Source organism: Triturus cristatus, chromosome 2_1 (genome assembly GCF_964204655.1).
Source record: "Triturus cristatus chromosome 2_1, aTriCri1.1, whole genome shotgun sequence".
Classification (NCBI taxonomy): Eukaryota; Metazoa; Chordata; class Amphibia; order Caudata; family Salamandridae; genus Triturus; species Triturus cristatus.
The window spans coordinates 207,325,300-207,342,875 of NC_140581.1; the positions used below are offsets into that span (position 1 = coordinate 207,325,300).

Below are 17,576 nucleotides of genomic sequence, written 5' to 3' on the forward strand. Positions count from 1 at the left end.
CCGCCAGCTCCCCACGTCCTGCGAGAGCCGGCATTGCTTTTCCACATGGGGAGCTGCTGACATGCAGCTCCCCATGTGAAAATGCAATTCTGCTTTGGATTTTACAAGAGAGAGCGCAGGTTTCCCTGCTCTCTCTTCCAAAATCCAAACCAGAGTTTGCTACGGTAGGGCGGGACATGAGCTCCCGCCCTACCATAGCAAACCGCAGTGTCCCCGGGGTGGGCACCTGGGGACACTGCAGGAGCCAGCCCTGGGAGGTGGCGGTCCCCAGGGCTATAAAAGGCTCCAGGAGGGGGGCCCCACGGCCCCTTCACAACTTTTGCAAAGGCCCGGTGAGTTAGTGGTCCCTGGGGCTCGGGGGTCCAAAATGGAGCCCCGCATTTTAACAGTTAGTGCCCGGGGGAGGTGGTGGTCCCCGGGGCATGTGGGGGGCTCCAGCCCCCCCACAGATTGTTTTTTTAATTAAAAAAATAAAGCCCCGGGGCGGTGGTGGTCCCCGGGGCTGTGGGGGACCCTGTGGACCCCACATTATATTTCCCAAATTCCCCCAGGACCTGGCCCACCCGGGGGGTTAATAATAACGAGGCGAGAAAGCCTTTGCTTCATTTTTTTAAAATATTTCATCCGGATCCACGCACCCAGCGCACATTCCGGTGTGTTTTTTTTTTTTAATGCTTTTTTGGGCCCTGGGGGTCCTTGTGCAGGTCTAGGGGGTCAGGGTGTTTCTACCCTGCCCCCTTTTCTTGTTTTACGCAATTGTTTTTCTGTTTTCGTGTGACTTGGTTCTACCGAGTCACAAGATGACTGCTAACACTTCCTGGTTTGGAGTATTGACAGCCAATTAGAATGCAGCTTGTGGTCGGGAGGGTCCGCGGTTCCACCGCGGCCATAGATATTGAAACTTTAATATTTTGATTTTCTCAGCAACTACTGAACGGATTTACACCATTTAAAAAAAGGGCACTTTCTGAACCAAGCACTACCTTTTTGCCAAATTTGGTGTAATTCCGTTCAGCAGTTCTAGCTGTAGCCGTGTCTAAAGTTTCCTATGGGAAATGCATTTTTTTACCTCTGTTTTTTTAATTTCTCAGGAACTACTGAACAGATTTACACCATTTAACAACAAGCATTGGCATAGCCAATAGGTCTCGTTTTGGGACCTTATAAGTATTTAGTTATGCAGCACAATATCCTTGGTACAACAACAACTGTTGCATGGATAAACACTTATAAGGTCCCAAAGCCGAGACCTATTGGCTATGCCAATGCTTGTTTTCCTTTGCCAGATGACTTCATCTTTCTAAAGGTGTTTGACGGATTAGGTGATAAGCCGCTGCCCGTCATTTATCGGAGCTGGAGTGCACACGCACCATGGGGGGCAGCATCTGACTGAGAAGGTGGGAACGGGTTTTTGCCAGAGACTATTTACGTGTTGTATGACGGCAGAAACACTAGGTGTATACGGCCCAACGTGAGAATATTGCAACAGCTATGCACTCGTGCATTTGACACAAACGCATTTAGATGTCTCTGGACCAATGTAACTGTCAGGTCGCATTTACACGTACATCATGACAGGTGGCTCGCACACATATACAGCTGAGTAGCTCTCACAGATACATTAGGGTTTTTTGGTCACGCTCAGGCACACAAGATCACACACATTAAGACAGATGGCTTACAAACATACACTTGGCTCAGTTAGGTCACACATCCTGGGACTGCTGCATCAAACACGTTCATTGAGCAGCCTGGTCAAAAACAAGAGGGCCAGCAGGGTGGCAAACTCGCATTTGCACAGCTATGGTCCATACATTGTAAGAACACAAACTCTGTGATAGGGGGTGCAGGTTAACACAGAATCGCATACAATGCACACACAACGTCTACAGAGTGAAAGGCATGCCGTCAGACAATTACAAATGTGCACAGAAGGTACCAGGGCAAAAGATCCCACGTGCACACACTTTTTGTAAGTGTACACCCTGCAAGCTGAGCTCTAAAGGACACACTGTGTGCAAACTGAGCTCTGGAGCTCGCAATATTTAAGACATTCTCTTGGCTCGATCGGGAGCTGAGCTTGCACGGTCTACGCAGACGGAGCTTTTTCTTACCTGGCTTCTGCTCAAAAAACACCTCTTTGCCCCTAAGTTACAGGCAACTTTTCCAGCCTGACCTGCCATGGAAGTCGCCATCTTCAACCGGAACTGAGCTATGCCAAATGTCAGAACAGACAGCTCGAGCAATGAGAACGCGGCGTGCGAGACATGCCTGGGGACTGGAGGCAGAGCGCTTGAGGGCTGGACTGAGTGCTGCTTCGAGGATCGATTCACTCGCTGTCATTGAGGTCCTAGGCTAGAATTGCCTATTGCAGAAGCAGCGTGAGCAAGGTTGAGGGCATTTTGATTTGAATAAAGGGCTACAGTTAATAAAGTTCATTAAACGGGCTATGTAGGACAGAGCTGCGTTAAAAAAAAAAAATTGCTTCACGGAGAACATCAAAGTGATTGCGATCTATCGCGGCTCGCGCCCGCGCACATGCACTGTAGCTCTAGGCTGGCCACGGTAGCACTTTTTTGAGCCCTCTCAATAAATCTCGCCAGACCAGCGCATGCGCTGGGTCAGGCATGACCTAAAAACAGTACCTTACTGGTTTGTGTAACCACATATTGCCCTCACACGGCAAAGTTTAAGAAAATCATACGCAAAAACTAGCACTTGATTTTTTGCTAGTCTTTGATTTGTCCTCCCCATATTTGCCATGAAGAAATGTCCAAGTGTGAGATCCCAAATCGTGAGAGAAAGCTTGATCCAACCAAAGAAGCGTAGTGATCTTCTAACAGCCTGGAATATGAAGCTTAACAGGGCCACCACAAATGTGGACAATGCATTGTCTACAACCAGACTTTGAAGGATGAACCTTCACTGATCGAAAAATAAACTGGATCCACAATGAATTCTCGAATTGCAAAACCAAAAATGTAGTGTACGCTGTGATTTATCCATGTAAAAAGATCTACATTGGAAAAACTAATCAAGAAGTCAGGCACCGCATTGTTCAACACAAGTCCAGAATTAAAATGAATACTGTCACAGCACCCATGGTCAATCATTTCCATCAAATGGGCCACTCAGAAAAAGACTTATTTGGGATAGTGCTAAGCGTGATCCACGCAGACCCCAGAGGAGGAGACTTGGAAAGCACACTTGTGTGCAAAGAGGCATACTTGATTTTGAAATTTAACACTGCCTTTAGAGGGCTTAATGAAATGTCCGAGACAAACTACAATAGAGGCTCACGTCCTAATGTTCAAATTCACACTGCAACTCCTATAAGTCTTGTGTCTATAAGCTATAATCGCGATTCACACACTACAGCTCCCAGAATGCCTTAGAATAGCCTCTGGTGCTTGATTGAGCATGCCCAGTGCACGAGTCAGGGGTACACGCGGGTGGACAGCGTCCACCCACTCTTTTTACAGGGTGGATGAGGTCAACCCTGCCAAGAAGTTGGACCCCACTAAAAAATGTGCTGAATTTGTCCAGGTGTTATTTGCAAACACCGGGACACATTCAGCAGCGCCTGTACGTTGTCGTCTGCTTTCGATCACAACAAGGTGCAGGCGGGAAGGGGGGCTTTCTTAGTTTAGACTCCAGCCGGGCCAATAACAAAGGTCCAATTTGAGGGGTAATCAGGCCTCCTTTTGTTCGAGTCTCCAGGCTGGGAGCAGTCAGGAGCCCCACACTTAGAAGTAAATGCAGCAAGAGGAAACAAAGGCTCACACCTTGTTAGCACTTTACACATACTTAAGAGAAGCAGCTTTTCACTCTGTTAACCTGTTTACAAGATATGCATTCACTGTAAGAATGTCAGATGCATTGGTCTTTCCCTGTATTTACACAAAATAAATGGAATTTATACAGTGCTTACTACCCCTGAGGAGGCGTTGAAATAATTTAAGAACCACTATGTTTTCTTGTAAAGCACTATGGGTAGAGGAAGTTGCGATGACAAAAGGCAACGCTTTTATGCATAGCTTTCAAAAGTGTGAATCTTCTGCCTCAATCAGGAGGGTTTGCGTGTATACTCAAAAGGTGCTCCAATGTACTCATGATAGACCCGCTAAACATATACCTAAGGGCTCAAGATCCGATGTCACTTCTTATGATGCCACTTCCTGTGATGTCACACACCGTTATGTCACGCGCCTTGATGCCACTTGCATTGTGATTAACTAGGTTAGCCCCCCACTTCTTTTTTTTAAGACTTGTGCCGTGAGCATGCCTTAATTTTCAAAGTTATTGAAGCAAGCCGCCATGTGTTGACATCCTGATTCGAATGAGCCCTGGCAGTGATACACGGATTTAGTATCAGAAAAGTAAGTGCTTCAATAGTCCTCAGCTAAGCCATATGTACGTTTCTTTCACAATAATGTAAAAAATATAGCTGCACTAAGGTCAAATCCGCTCATACATATGAAGCAAGCCGGTTGAATTAGACTCCAAGAAACGTAGCAACATGTTAATCAATGCCTTGAAGTTTTCCTCGTTATGCGCATATAAAACTGACGATATGTGACTGACTATCCATGCAAGACTCCAGCTCTAGTGTATTTGCTTTTCCTTCACACAGCGCGTGTGAAACGATGTATCCATTTAATGAGACGATACAAAGTACTAAAAAGTTCCTGTCTAACAAATGCATGCCGATCACGAAGCAAATCTTTTGCCTGCAGCACATTTCAAGATTTCAACTTAGCTTTTTCATAAGAGAAAAGACGTCGAAACAAAGCTCATCTCATTTTATTTTCAGACTCAAACAAGTCATGAATTAGGAATTTAGTGCTTAGACGCTGCCGGTTATAATTCATCTCTATTTAAGAAAGGCAAAACTCGATCTGGCTCAAATACTCTATGGCAGAACGCATCTGTAATTAAATGTTTTAACATCTTTGTGCCAAGTGCGAGCAAATCATGACTAATGCGGATTTTAAAAAACACGACCCATTATCTGAAGCGGACCGCAAGCACAAAATGTAAAACTTTTCCTAAGCAAAGAAGCTTTAGAATAACGAGGCCGCTCCCCTTTTTCTTCCAGAATGATACAAGTGATAAAAGGTCACATTGTTGAGGTCCTAGGCTAGAATTGCCTATTGCAGAAGCAGCGTGAGCAAGGTTGAGGGCATTTTGATTTGAATAAAGGGCTACAGTTAATAAAGTTCATTAAACGGGCTATGTAGGACGGAGCTGCGCTGAAAAAAAAATAATTGCCTCACGGAGCGCAGAAGTGAAAGTGATCGCGATCAAACATCAAAGCGGCCGTGCAGCGCGAAAGTGAAAGTGATTGCAATCAAGTGCGGTGCGCGCGCCCGCGCACTGTAGCTCTAGGCTGGCCACGGTAGCACTTTTTGGAGCCCTCTCAATAAGTCTCGCCAGACCAGCGCATGCGCTGGGTCAGGCGAGACCTAAAAAGGTCTCTTTCTGAACCAAGGGCTACCTTTTTGCCAAATTTGGTGTAATTCCGTTCAGCAGTTCGGGCTGTAGTCGTGTCTAAAGTTTCCTATGGGAAATAACAAGGAGAAAACACGTTTTGGGACCCCCCCTTTTTTCTCGGGCCCCCGCTTAGCGAATCACCCTGAAACTTCCAGAATAGGAGCTGACTGGAGCGCCCCACGAGTTTTGTAAATTTCGCAAAGATTCGTCAACCGGCGCCAACATTATTGGGAAAACAAAAAATGAGTTTCCTATGGAAACTAGGTCCTAACTATAACTACCTACTGGCGACCGCCAGTAGATAAAATATATATATATTTCATTTTGTGGCAGGGAGAAGAAAAAGAAGCATTAAATTTCATAGATGCGATTAACAACAATTCTATGAATCTCCACTTCACATCCCACATCAACAAAGTCAGCATTGAATTTTTAGATGTCAGAGTTTACATTCAAAACAATCAGATTGAAACTACCCTATTCAGGAAACCAACCGCCGGCAATGTTACACTCCACGCTAAAAGCGCACATCCTAAACATCTCATCGCTAGTATTCCTTACGGTGAAATTTTAAGACTAAAAAGAATTTGTAGCCAGGAATCAGATTTTGATATATGCGTGAGAGATACTTTGACTAGATTGAAGGCGAGGGGTTACTCCAATACTATTCTTGACGAAGCAATGGCTAAAGCCAATGCACGATCTAGAATGAGTTTGTTTAAGGCCATCCAATGTCCAGCTCTACCGACCGAGCTATCTGTTTGCAATCAATCAGTAATGGAACAAGGACCCAGATTGATTACTACTTTTAGCAGAGAAGAAAGAAAAATAAGATCCATAGTCAAAAAGAATTGGCCTATTGTTCTCACTGATGCTGTACTCCGTACTAGAGTACCGGATACTCCCATGGTCACCTTTAGGAGAGCCAAATGCATGGGAACTTGTCTGGACAAAAGCAGCCCTGAAATTAGACAGAAAGAGATCTGGCTAAAATCTGCTCCTGGTTTTCGTAAATGCTCTTCTTGTAGGGATTGTAAGTTTGGCATAAATAAAACTCATTACCTCACCCCTTTTAGCACAAAGGAAGTAGCTATTACAGGGAGTTTCACTTGCAGGACTGACTATGCTGTGTACGTCCTGACGTGCACCTGCGGCTTTAACTACATTGGTAGCACGAAGCTGCAGGTGCACGTCAGGATTTTGCAGCATCTTCGGGCCATCTTACATAATGATCCTGCTTACCCGGTGGCACGCCATTTCAAACTAACTCACAATAATGATGTCAACTGCCTTAAATACTTTGTGATAGCATCCATTCCCAAACCCCGAAGGGGAGGCAATAGAGAACTCCTTTTGAGGCAGTTGGAAACTCGAAAGATCCTTGAGTTTGACAGTAAATGGCCAAATGGACTAAACAATACTGAAGATATGCACAATTTTATTCAGTAAGTTTTTGTCTGTTTCTTGCCTTTCTACATCGGGCTTTCTCCTTACTTCTATATGCCCTATGCGTTTGATCTGATGACATAATATTTTTGAATTTTTGAATTGTTCTACCATATTCCTAAAGGCTTCTTTTGTTTATTTATTTATTTATTGCATATCCATTTAGGGGGTTTTCTCTTTCACTGAGCACTTTAGCAGATCGGTTACTATGTGTAACCTGTATACATAATATGAATTATTCCTCATACCTCTTTTACCAGAAAAAAATATATAACACATATTTAAGGCTTGTCAGCACTTTCCAGTAAGATGATAAGATTATAGAAATGAATTTTATATGATTTTAACAATAATTATCAGGATTGTATTTTTTATTGTTACCAATATTTATTCATTCTTCTTTTAATCTTACTGTTGTGTAACATTTGTATATATTCCCCAATATTTTGCACCTTTGCACGGTTTTGCACAATCATTGAAAATGCTGCTATGCACCTTTTTGCACTTGTACAGGTCCTTTGTCCCCACATTCTTTGAAAGTATATAGGAAATGCATCTGCTAGGCATTGTTTTACCTTTCTTGTTGTTTGTTTTATCACAGAAGATTTATCCCGTCATACCAATGTATTTATACAATGAGTTTGGTTCTTTTAACTTTTCCTATGCAGTTTGATAATAATATATTTCCGTAGTATACTATATATTGAAAAACCCATTATTATTATTATTATATATTTGTTTTCGGTTTTTACAAACCATCGTGCAAAATGATATAGATGTTTTTCATTATATTAACGATGTCTGTTTACTTGGTCTATCATCACGTGATCAGGAAGTGGGTGTACACCACGCAGCACTTTAAAAACATTCAGTGTGATTTTGCTCCGTATGTGAACAAGGGCTCTCAAGCCCGAAACGGGTCATGTAATGCTGAGAGAAATGGTCGAATAAACACCTTGCCTGAAGATTCTTGTGGTCCGTCTCTCCTTCTTCGCCGTTTGGCGGTTGTGGGAGTTCTAACATATCATATATATATATATATATATATTCACTGAAAAAACCATAGGTTTCAGGGGTGTTATAGTTAGCTGGACTTTTCACTTGTACAAAACCATTGAAATTCCCCCGTTATAGTTAGTTCAGCTAACTATAACTCGCGCGCCCGCAATGCACTGCTGATGACGTCACATATTACATCACTCATGACATGGTCAGTGACATCACTCATGACATCACTGATGACATCTCAAATGACATCACTGATGACATCACTGATGACATCATCCAGTGAATGTGTGTTATTCTGAAAATTAAATATGTTTTATATATGTATATCTCAAGGTCGATGGAAGAATAAATGGGTATATAAGTGTCTAAATGGATGATTTGTTTTTGAAAAATTGATTGTGTAACTGACTGATTAAGTGTATCATAGTGAATACATGGCTTAGTGAGTAATGTTTAAATATGTAAATATCTGTATCAGTCTCTCACTTTGTGTATAAGTGGCTGCATGGGTTGGTGAGTAGCTACATGGGTGTCTATATAGGTTATTAGTTGGTTTTTTGAGTATCAGTCTGAGTGTCTGCATGGTTCGGTGGGGGTATTACGTAGTGCATAGGTGCATGAATGAGTGACTCACTGTTTGTATGTGTTGAACACAGTATGTGTGCAGGACTGTATGGGTGGATGAGTGTGTGTATGGGTGTGTTAGTGAGTGAATGACTGTCTCAATAGTGTCTTTATGATTAACTACATATGTTTTAAACTAGTATATGTGACTATTGGTGTATATATGTGAGTATATGTGAGAGTGAGAGATTGAAAGAGTTCCTGTATGAATAAGTATGTGTTTCTATAAGTGATTGTTTAAAAGACTAAGTATGTGTAAGTTTCCGTAGAAGTAAGTGTGGTGGTGTGTGTATAACTGTATATGCAAGTAAATGTATGTTTGATTCTTTATTAGCATGAGTGACTATGTGTGTGAGTAACTATGGATGAGTGGCATTGTGTAACAGGATGTATAGGTGTATGAGTACATATGATGAGTGAGTACATGTATGAGTGACTGTATTGGACTGTTGGTGAATGAGTGGATGTGTATGTGGATCTTAGAATTACTGAAGAGGTTGTTGTAACTGGTATTGGTATGTCCATTGTTTTGAAAATTTTAGTCTCTATTTTTGAATGTGTGTATCAAAGGTTATAATAGGGTGAGAGGAGGTCTGCCACTCTATCACAAGGATGATGTCATCAGTGATGTCATGAGTGATGTCATTTGAGATGTCATCAGTGATGTCATGAGTGATGTCACTGACCATGTCATGAGTGATGTAATATGTGACGTCATCAGCAGTGCATTGCGGGCGCGCGAGTTATAGTTAGCTGAACTAACTATAACGGGGGAATTTCAATGGTTTTGTACAAGTGAAAAGTCCAGCTAACTATAACACCCCTGAAACCTATGGTTTTTTCAGTGAATTTCTGAGGTTTTTTAAATGCTAATTCCTAACTATAAGGTGCCTGAAACCTATGGTTTTTTCTGTTAATTTCAAAGGTTTTTTAAATGCTAATTTCTAACTATGCCTAGAGAGATAGGACATGTGAAGAAAGAAGAAAAAATGCACAGAAAGAAACAAAAGAAGTGCAGAAAGAAGCAACAGAAGTCCTCAAATACGAAGATAAGTGCAGGAAGAAGGATAACGTGCAGAAAGAACAAAAAGAAGAGCAGAAAGAAGCCTTGTTGCAAAATCATCCTGTACCCTCAACTTTTTCAGACGGATACTGGTGGTAACTGAGTCTGACTAACCAGTCCTAGAGCCAGTGCTATGTTAAAAGACACTTAGAATACAGTGAAAACACCTACATACACTAGGGAACATTATGCGTTGGGGTCCCCCTGTGATTAGCCTTACCTCCTCTATAAGCCCCTAGTATATAATAGGGCATGGGGATTAAAACTACCTCTTAAAACAGGCCACAGGGCGTTTTTGCACACGTTAACTCAGGCCCCGTCCCCTCCTTTCACCATTGTGTAAACACGCCCTGTGTCCGTTTTTAGTTGGGAGATTAAGTTCATTTGAGTCCTGAGGGTCCCTAGGGTCCAACTAGCCCACTAGATACCTCCAGTAAGTGCCACAGAGCTGCGTTGCAGAGAGGTGTAAAAAGTGGCACGGCCTGGACCACCTCTCTGCAATGCAGCTCAGTGGCGCTTACTGGAAGCACTTGGTGGGCTAGTTAGCCCCCAGGGGCCCTCAGTATTGAAGGGAAATTATATCCCCAATTTAAAACGTGCCATGGTGCGTGTTTGCACACGTCACCTCAGGCCCCGTCCCCTCCCTTCACCACTGTGTAAACGCGCCCTGTGGCTGTTCTAAGTTGAGAGATTAAGTCCCCTTGAATCCTAAGGGTCCCTAGGGTCACACTAGACCACTAGGTACCTCCAGTAAGCGCCACAGAGCTGCGTTGCAGAGAGGTGTAAAAAGGGGCTTGGCCTCAGAACACCTGTCTGCAGCGCAGCTCCCTGGCGCATACTGGAGATGCCTGTTGGGGGCGCGTTTGCAGAGTGCTGCATGGAGGGGGCATGGTCCCCGGCACGATGCCAGTCTTTTATTTATTTTAATTTTTTAAGAAGAGGGGCTGTGTGGTTCCCCTTCTTATTCTAATTTATTGGCCCTGATGACCCCATCCCCCAGGGCCTGTCTCCTAATTATATTTTTTTGACCCCAATCCCCAGGGCCGGCCACTGTTTTTTATTATTTTTAAAAAATATATATTTATAGACACACCTAGGACATGCTGGACAAACCGTACGTACCTATCACCATGACGATTTGCGTGATATTCATTAAAAGGCGACTATGCATGCAATGAATCCACGTGGAATGTATTTACACCACTAGTGAAGCTCTGACATGTCTGATGCCCTACCGTGCCTAATCCCGGTAGACACCCTTGTCGTTTATTTATACAAACATGGGTAGCTATTGACGGGCACATTTAATACACATGCACACCAAGCCATTCAAAGGGGTTTCGACAAAAATTCGACCAAAACTATTCAGGAAACCCCCCTCACGGTTAATAAAACACACATCCACTGCCGGATGTGTAATACTTTTTATTTTACTCTCTGGAAAGGGGACGAACATCACTTGAGAGTCACAGCGCGCTCCTGACAGAGCCCAATGCTGTGTTACACCCACCATTGCCTGCCGAGTGCCACACACCTCTGTGATGTATTCCACTAGCTAGTGCATATGCTATGACACTCTCTAGCCCATGTGCACTGTAACACCACCCCGTGAATATGTCATGCCACACTTGTCTTCGCACGGGTTATGTTGCCCCATCTAACGTGCCTTCCTCGATGCCTATGTTATAACGCACAGTGCTATGCCATACATATTACAATCTGGGATCCATATCTTTGTCACAGTGCATATGCAACGTGACACTCCCCAGCACATATTTTATATTACAACTTTATCCAAGTCCATGTCCCTATCCCATTTCCTTCCATGATCCAATGTACCATTCTTGCGAACATTTTGAACTTGGTAAGAGGGAGATTTTGAAAAAAAACTGGGGTATTGATTTTCCCCTTTGAGTTACATTGAAAAAGAGGATATTGTAGACAGGAGACAGATCAAATAAAGCCCATTTGAGCTTAAAAACATTGGACGTTTCCTGGCTGAATCGGGTCTGTTGGCATGTATGGTTGTACTACCATTGCCTCTTCCTTCTGCCCACAATGGTCTATTACATTGCCACAGCCTTGAAGGAGGGTAGATTTTGTATCACAGGGGGCCCCTGGCCCGTTCTGTCCACACCTGAAGTATGAGACCCTTGTCCTTGCCCTGCCAGCCGCATTTGTAGGCCGTATTAAATTGACCAGCGGGTCCTGTGTTGCTATATAATTATCCTGAGACATCCTTACCACTCAGCCAGCATAAAACCCCTGTGTAGGCCCTTCTGTTCAATATGTAGGCCTCTTTGTTAAATTGACCATAGCTCTGCAATTTTAGTGTATAGCAGTCTGAAGGCAGGTCTGCGAGGCCTTCTGCTCCAAACTAGTAGCCCCCACCCTACCCGAGTGCTCCGTGCTCGGTATCAAAGTTCAACATCCCCCTGAAGCTGTCGACATACAGTAGGCTGCATCCTGGACTGGTACTTGCTTCCTGGGCAGGTTTCCCGCTTTTAAGGAAGTGGCAACCGCAGAGCGTCAAGTTAGGAGAACTGAGGAGATTTTATACATGAATATATTGAATTCCTGTACAATACCCATTATTTTCTGCTTGCTCTATGGAACTTACGATAAGCGATTGGCCTGAGAGACTGACCTTTTCACCCAGTCCATTGTCAGCATTAAGTGGGTAAATGACGAAATGTCTGGTAAAATCTGCAGACGAAGCTTTTCGGTAGCATACGTAGGTAGATGTAGCGTGCAAAGGAGCCCACAAAATGATATAAAAAGGGAGCACCCACAGATATCGACGGACAACCTCGCCGTCTGTATGTAGGTTAACAGGCTGTGCAGGTTTTCCCCAAGAACTGGGAGCTCTTGTCTTCCTTTGCTTAAAATGTCTTGCTCGGCTTTACTTGAAGTATCTTATTCTATTTTACCTATATGAAATGTCATGTTATGTTTAACCATTGTTCTCTTTACTTTTGCATTTAAAAGATGTTGTATTGTAATTGCAGGAATGCTTGCTCTAAGAGTAAATGTGAGTGTCCCTAGGTAACATTTTCCTTGGTGTAACTTGTTTCTCATGATGCATTTATAGATGTGTTTTCTCTCTCTCTCTGTCAGTCCATTAATTGAGATACAGAGAATATCATGACAGCTGTATGATTATCTGGATTCTGTATTTTGTACTTTAGGTCTCTATTCTGCGGTTTCTTTGAAGTTGCATCTTCTCATTAAACTGCCATTGTATTCTGCCTCCAATTCCATGTCTCATATGTCTGTTTTCTTCATTTTTGGAGCAAGCGTTCCTAGGCACCCCGGCTCAAATTAAGGTGCCCCTTTTGTCCCTGACTCACTCTCCTGCTCAGTTCTGTGGTGGCTCCCGGGGCTCTGGGGACCGCCCCTAGCTTCCTTGACCCGTAATAGATCTTCCCTCCAACAGCCTCTCTTGCAAGTCCTGTATTGTTGGTTTGTTGCCCCTGCCCCCCTTTCCACTGCCCTCCATAGTCTGTTGTGCTTCCACGGCCCTTCCTGCCTGCTCAGTGTGGTTAAATTGTTGCCTTTGCACCCTCCTACCTGCCTTCAATTTTCAGAGTCCGTGCCCCTGGCCTCTGCCTCTCAACAGTATCCTAATGAACAACTAGATTGCTAACATTCTATATTTATTACAAAAGTGTGGAGCGCCTGACATCATCTTGATGTAATCAAAACTGTAATACCTAGAGCATTCCTTTAGAAATTACATATATGAGAGGGTCTTATTGGCATCAAAATTATGGTTAGTGCTCTAAAAGACTAAAATAAGGACATATTTTCTGAGTTTTCAAATAGCGACAAAGCACTTTTAAATTATTTGTTATCTTTATGTTTTTTTATCTAGTTGACAACTTGATTAAATGTTGCACTTAGGGGAGAGGATGTGGTGTTACTTCCAGAACTGCAGACTTTGCAACTGGGGAACCAGGTTGAAGTTTCTGCTTCAGCTCGACATTCTGTGATTCTGGTCAAATCACTTAGTCTCCCCATGTCTACAACCAAAATGAATTTGTTCTTGTGTGATGTAACCAATGCTCATGTAAAGCACTCCAATACCTGACAAGTCTGCACTATATAACACTGCAAAAACACAAAATAATAAGTGTTTTGCACACTTCTGTCATTGGGCTATATTTGGGCTATATCTGGGTGATTTTGGGCTACATTTGGGCTCTTTTGTCTCCGGTGGCCATCTTGGGAGATTTATTTGTTATGAAGTTTCCTAATTTCCTCATGTACTGCAGTCTCCTCAGTCGGAAATGCTTTCAGTTTTTTACTTTGATTCCATCATGAAGGTATTCAGATATGTCACACATTTGCCATGAATTCTGAATGTTAGCACTCTAGTTGCTCATTAGGGGGCATATGTATGAAAGCAAAAATTAGTCGCAAACGCTGCGAATCGCAAAAAACAGCGTTTGCGACTGATTTTTCGCTATTTCATATGTATGACACACTTCCAAACTGAAAAATAAGAAATCGCTAAATTAGCGATTTCTTAGGCTGCGAAACAAGAAAACTGCGAATTTCCTAGCGAATACCTAATTTGCGATTCCTTAGCGTTGCGAATATCGCTAACAAGAAATCGCTAGCTAAGAAATCGCAAACACATGTATGAAAAAATCGCAAATTGCGATTTCACGAAATTCGCTAATTAAGAAATCGCTATTAACACCAATTGCTTGCAGGTGGTAAACTGGTGCAAGGTACAAAAACCAGCCCACAATGCAACAAACACACCCACAATGGCTGCAATGTACGTGATAGCCAGGAGGCTGCGTATTCGGGCCCTTGCACACAGGAGAATGAGACAGGAACGTATCTTCAGGCTGCGCATCACCCTGTTACAGAACACTGACGAGGAGATCTATGACAAGTACAGACTGCACCCACAGACCATAATGGACCTGATTGAGGAGCTGAAACCCCACTTGGAGCACCCTACTCGCAGGACACAAACAATTCCCACACATGTGCAGGTCCTGTGCTCCCTGCACCTCCTCGCGTCAGGGAGTTTTCAACGGGTCATAGCGGAGGTTGGTGGTGTGTCACAGAGTGCACTTTCGCGCTTCTTCCATGCCTTCCTAGATGCAATGCTACTGAGGCTCCCACATCACATTTACTTCCCCACCACCCAACAGGCATTACAACAAACGATACTGGACTTCTACCAGATTGCACGTTTCCCCCACGTCATCGGCTGCATTGACGGGACCCATGTGGCCATCACACCCCCAGCAGAAACTGAATATGTCTACAGGAATCGGAAATGCTACCATTCCCTCAACATACAGATTGTGTGCAACGCTAAGTATCACATCACCGACATCGTAGCCAAATACCCCGGCAGTACACATGACTCCTTCATCTTCCGACACAGCGGAATACACAGACGTCTGAGTGCTGGAGAGTTTGGGGAGGGGTACCTGCTCGGTAAATACATTGCACACATCAATACATCCACTACATCAGTTGAGGGGGGGGACATTGACTCACCTATTGTGTTTTTTACCATGCAGGTGACAGTGCCTATGCAGTGCGCGACTTCATCCTGACCCCATACCTGGATCCTGCAAATGCAAGTGAGAGGAGCTACAACAGGGCACACAGATCTACACGCTGTGTAATTGAGCGAACCTTCGGAATCCTGAAGAGCCGCTTCCGGTGCCTGCATAAGAGTGGAGGCGCACTGCAATACAGCCCTGAGACCTGCTGTAAAATCGTGTCAAGCTGTGCAATGCTACATAACATGGCAATGAGGAAAGGCACCACAATTGATGTGACCGATACAGACACTTCGGATGACGAGCGCCCTGCTCCCCCTGCCAGACCAGCACCAGGAGTTGGGGCAGCTGCTGGACGCCAGAGACGGACTGAGATCACACAAAACTACTTTTAGGTGAGTATGGAGGAAATGAGACGACAAAGCCTGATGATGTGTCAAGTGTTTAATCACACTTCACATGCAAGAAATAGTAATTGTCCCCAGCACATGTTGTACACACAGTGCAGAGAAGGCACAAGAAATAGGGCAAACAGCCTTTTGCGGGTTAATGCACCCGTGTTGCAGTCAGTGTCCCCGCAGATGATCACCTCCGTCGGTGACGTCCAGGGTGGTTGACCCCCATGGTGCGCCCTTGGCCTGCTACCTGTCTGCCACTGCGGCGTCTTTCACCTGGCAAGGTTGGAGTGATGCTGCTGCGACTCGATGTGTCCTCACTCTCAGCAGAGGCCATTAGTGCGCTGCCACCTGCATTGGCTGTCTGCAGCTGTTCCACAGCAGTGGTCACCTGCGCCAGCCCTCGCGCTATGTCCTGGCAGCAATGTGCCATGTCCACCTGCATGGTTACGCTTCTGCGTGTGAGTGCGCTGGTGGTAGTGCAGAGGCGGTTGACTGCCTTGGTATAATTGTGTAGCCGTGCATTGGCACGTCGTCCAGCCCTGTCATTGGCAGCTTGGGTGTCCCTCAAAGTGGCACAGAGCTCTCGTATTGCCGCTACCATGTTGCGATTGTCCTGATGTAGGCGGCCTAGCTGGCGATTAATTGACCGCATTGCCTTGCTTTGCAGGCGCTGTTCCTGCAACATGCACTGTTCCAAGCCGGAGAACACGGTGCCTTCTCCTTCTGTTGCAGTGCTGCTCCTGGGCCTTGACCTGGAAATGGCCTGTTCCCTTTGCCTTGGTGTTGGTGCGTCATGACGGGGCATGTCTGTCACACCCTGACTCCCCTCTCTCCTGTCGGTGTCATCGCCTGTTGCTGGGACTTCATCCTCAAATGGAGGCAGTGGGGGCACATGTGCGCGCTTCCTGCGCTGAATTGGCTGCTGCTCTGTCTCATCGCTGGAGTCCGCAGGGTCTGCAGGCTCCTCTCCCTCAGCGCTGTCTTCTTGTGGCATGGCGTGTGCTGTGGATGTAAAGGGGACTATATGAGTTTGTGTTACTGTCTGCATGTGGCACTCAATAAAGTTACAAATCTTTGACGGCTAATCTCTGACACATTTCTATTCAATGATCCCCAAAACACATATGTTGCATTTACTTGTGATGGTGTCATGGACACACAGTCAGACACAGTACTACGAGTACCATGATGCATTGCTGGGTGTGCTGTAAGACCTGGGCTGGATTGGCATGTTGGGAGTTCACTATGCGCATTTGGGGGAGTGTGCAAGGGATGGGGAGGAGTGCAGGGTGATTTGGCATGCATCTTACCTTGTCTGCTGGATGAGGGGTCGGAGCTGTCGATTGCAGCCACACCACCAACGCTCTCAGGCAGGAGGGTTGACTCCACAAGCTCCTCATGGGGGGTTGGCTGCTCTGCAGTGGATGGTCCTCCTCCAGTCTGACTGGCATCCTTGAGTCTGGCTGCCACCCTCTCCTTGGACCTCTGGCGCATATCATACCACCGCTTGCGCAGCTCCTCGATGGTGCGTGTGGTGACTCCAACAGCATTCACCTTGCTCTGTATTTCCAGCCAGATTTTCCTCTTCCTGGCCTCTGGGACTTTGAGTGCCTTCTTCCCAAACAGGAGCTCATGGCTGCAGACCATCTCCTCAATGAGGACCTCCTGCTCCTTTTCTGAAAACTTGTGTTTTCTCTTTCTTTTTTCTGCATCTTTGCCCTGCTGGTTTTGTTTGGGATCCATTGCTGGTTGCTGTCTCCAGGAAAGCCTCCTCACACTCCACAAGCAGCCTCTGGGTGTGGCTCAGGTGAGCAGGTGCAGGCAATCACTACAGTTTCCTGTTTGTGATGTCATCAGCCTGCACCAGGCTTGCAGATTCCCGTTTTTGCGATTTCTTATTTAGCGAATTTCGCTATTAAGAAATCGCAATACGGGATTCTGCGAATTATTTGCGATATTTAAGGAATCGCAAATGATTAGCGATTAATTTTATACATCCCGTTTAGCGAA

The 17,576-nt window shown here is 44.7% G+C and overlaps 1 protein-coding gene across 1 annotated transcript; it reads right to left on the bottom strand.

Annotated features, from left to right (window-relative positions):
* Window positions 1-15,597: 15,597 nt before the first annotated feature.
* Window positions 15,598-17,309, bottom strand: LOC146863971 (uncharacterized). The gene is made up of 2 exons (XM_085637455.1): window positions 16,877-17,309; window positions 15,598-16,568 (listed from the first exon to the last, which is right to left on the bottom strand). Exons 1-2 carry the CDS (start codon window positions 17,307-17,309, stop codon window positions 15,754-15,756), a joined length of 1,248 nt encoding a protein of 415 aa, XP_085493581.1. The 3' UTR covers window positions 15,598-15,753.
* Between the last annotated feature and the right edge of the window lie 267 nt (window positions 17,310-17,576).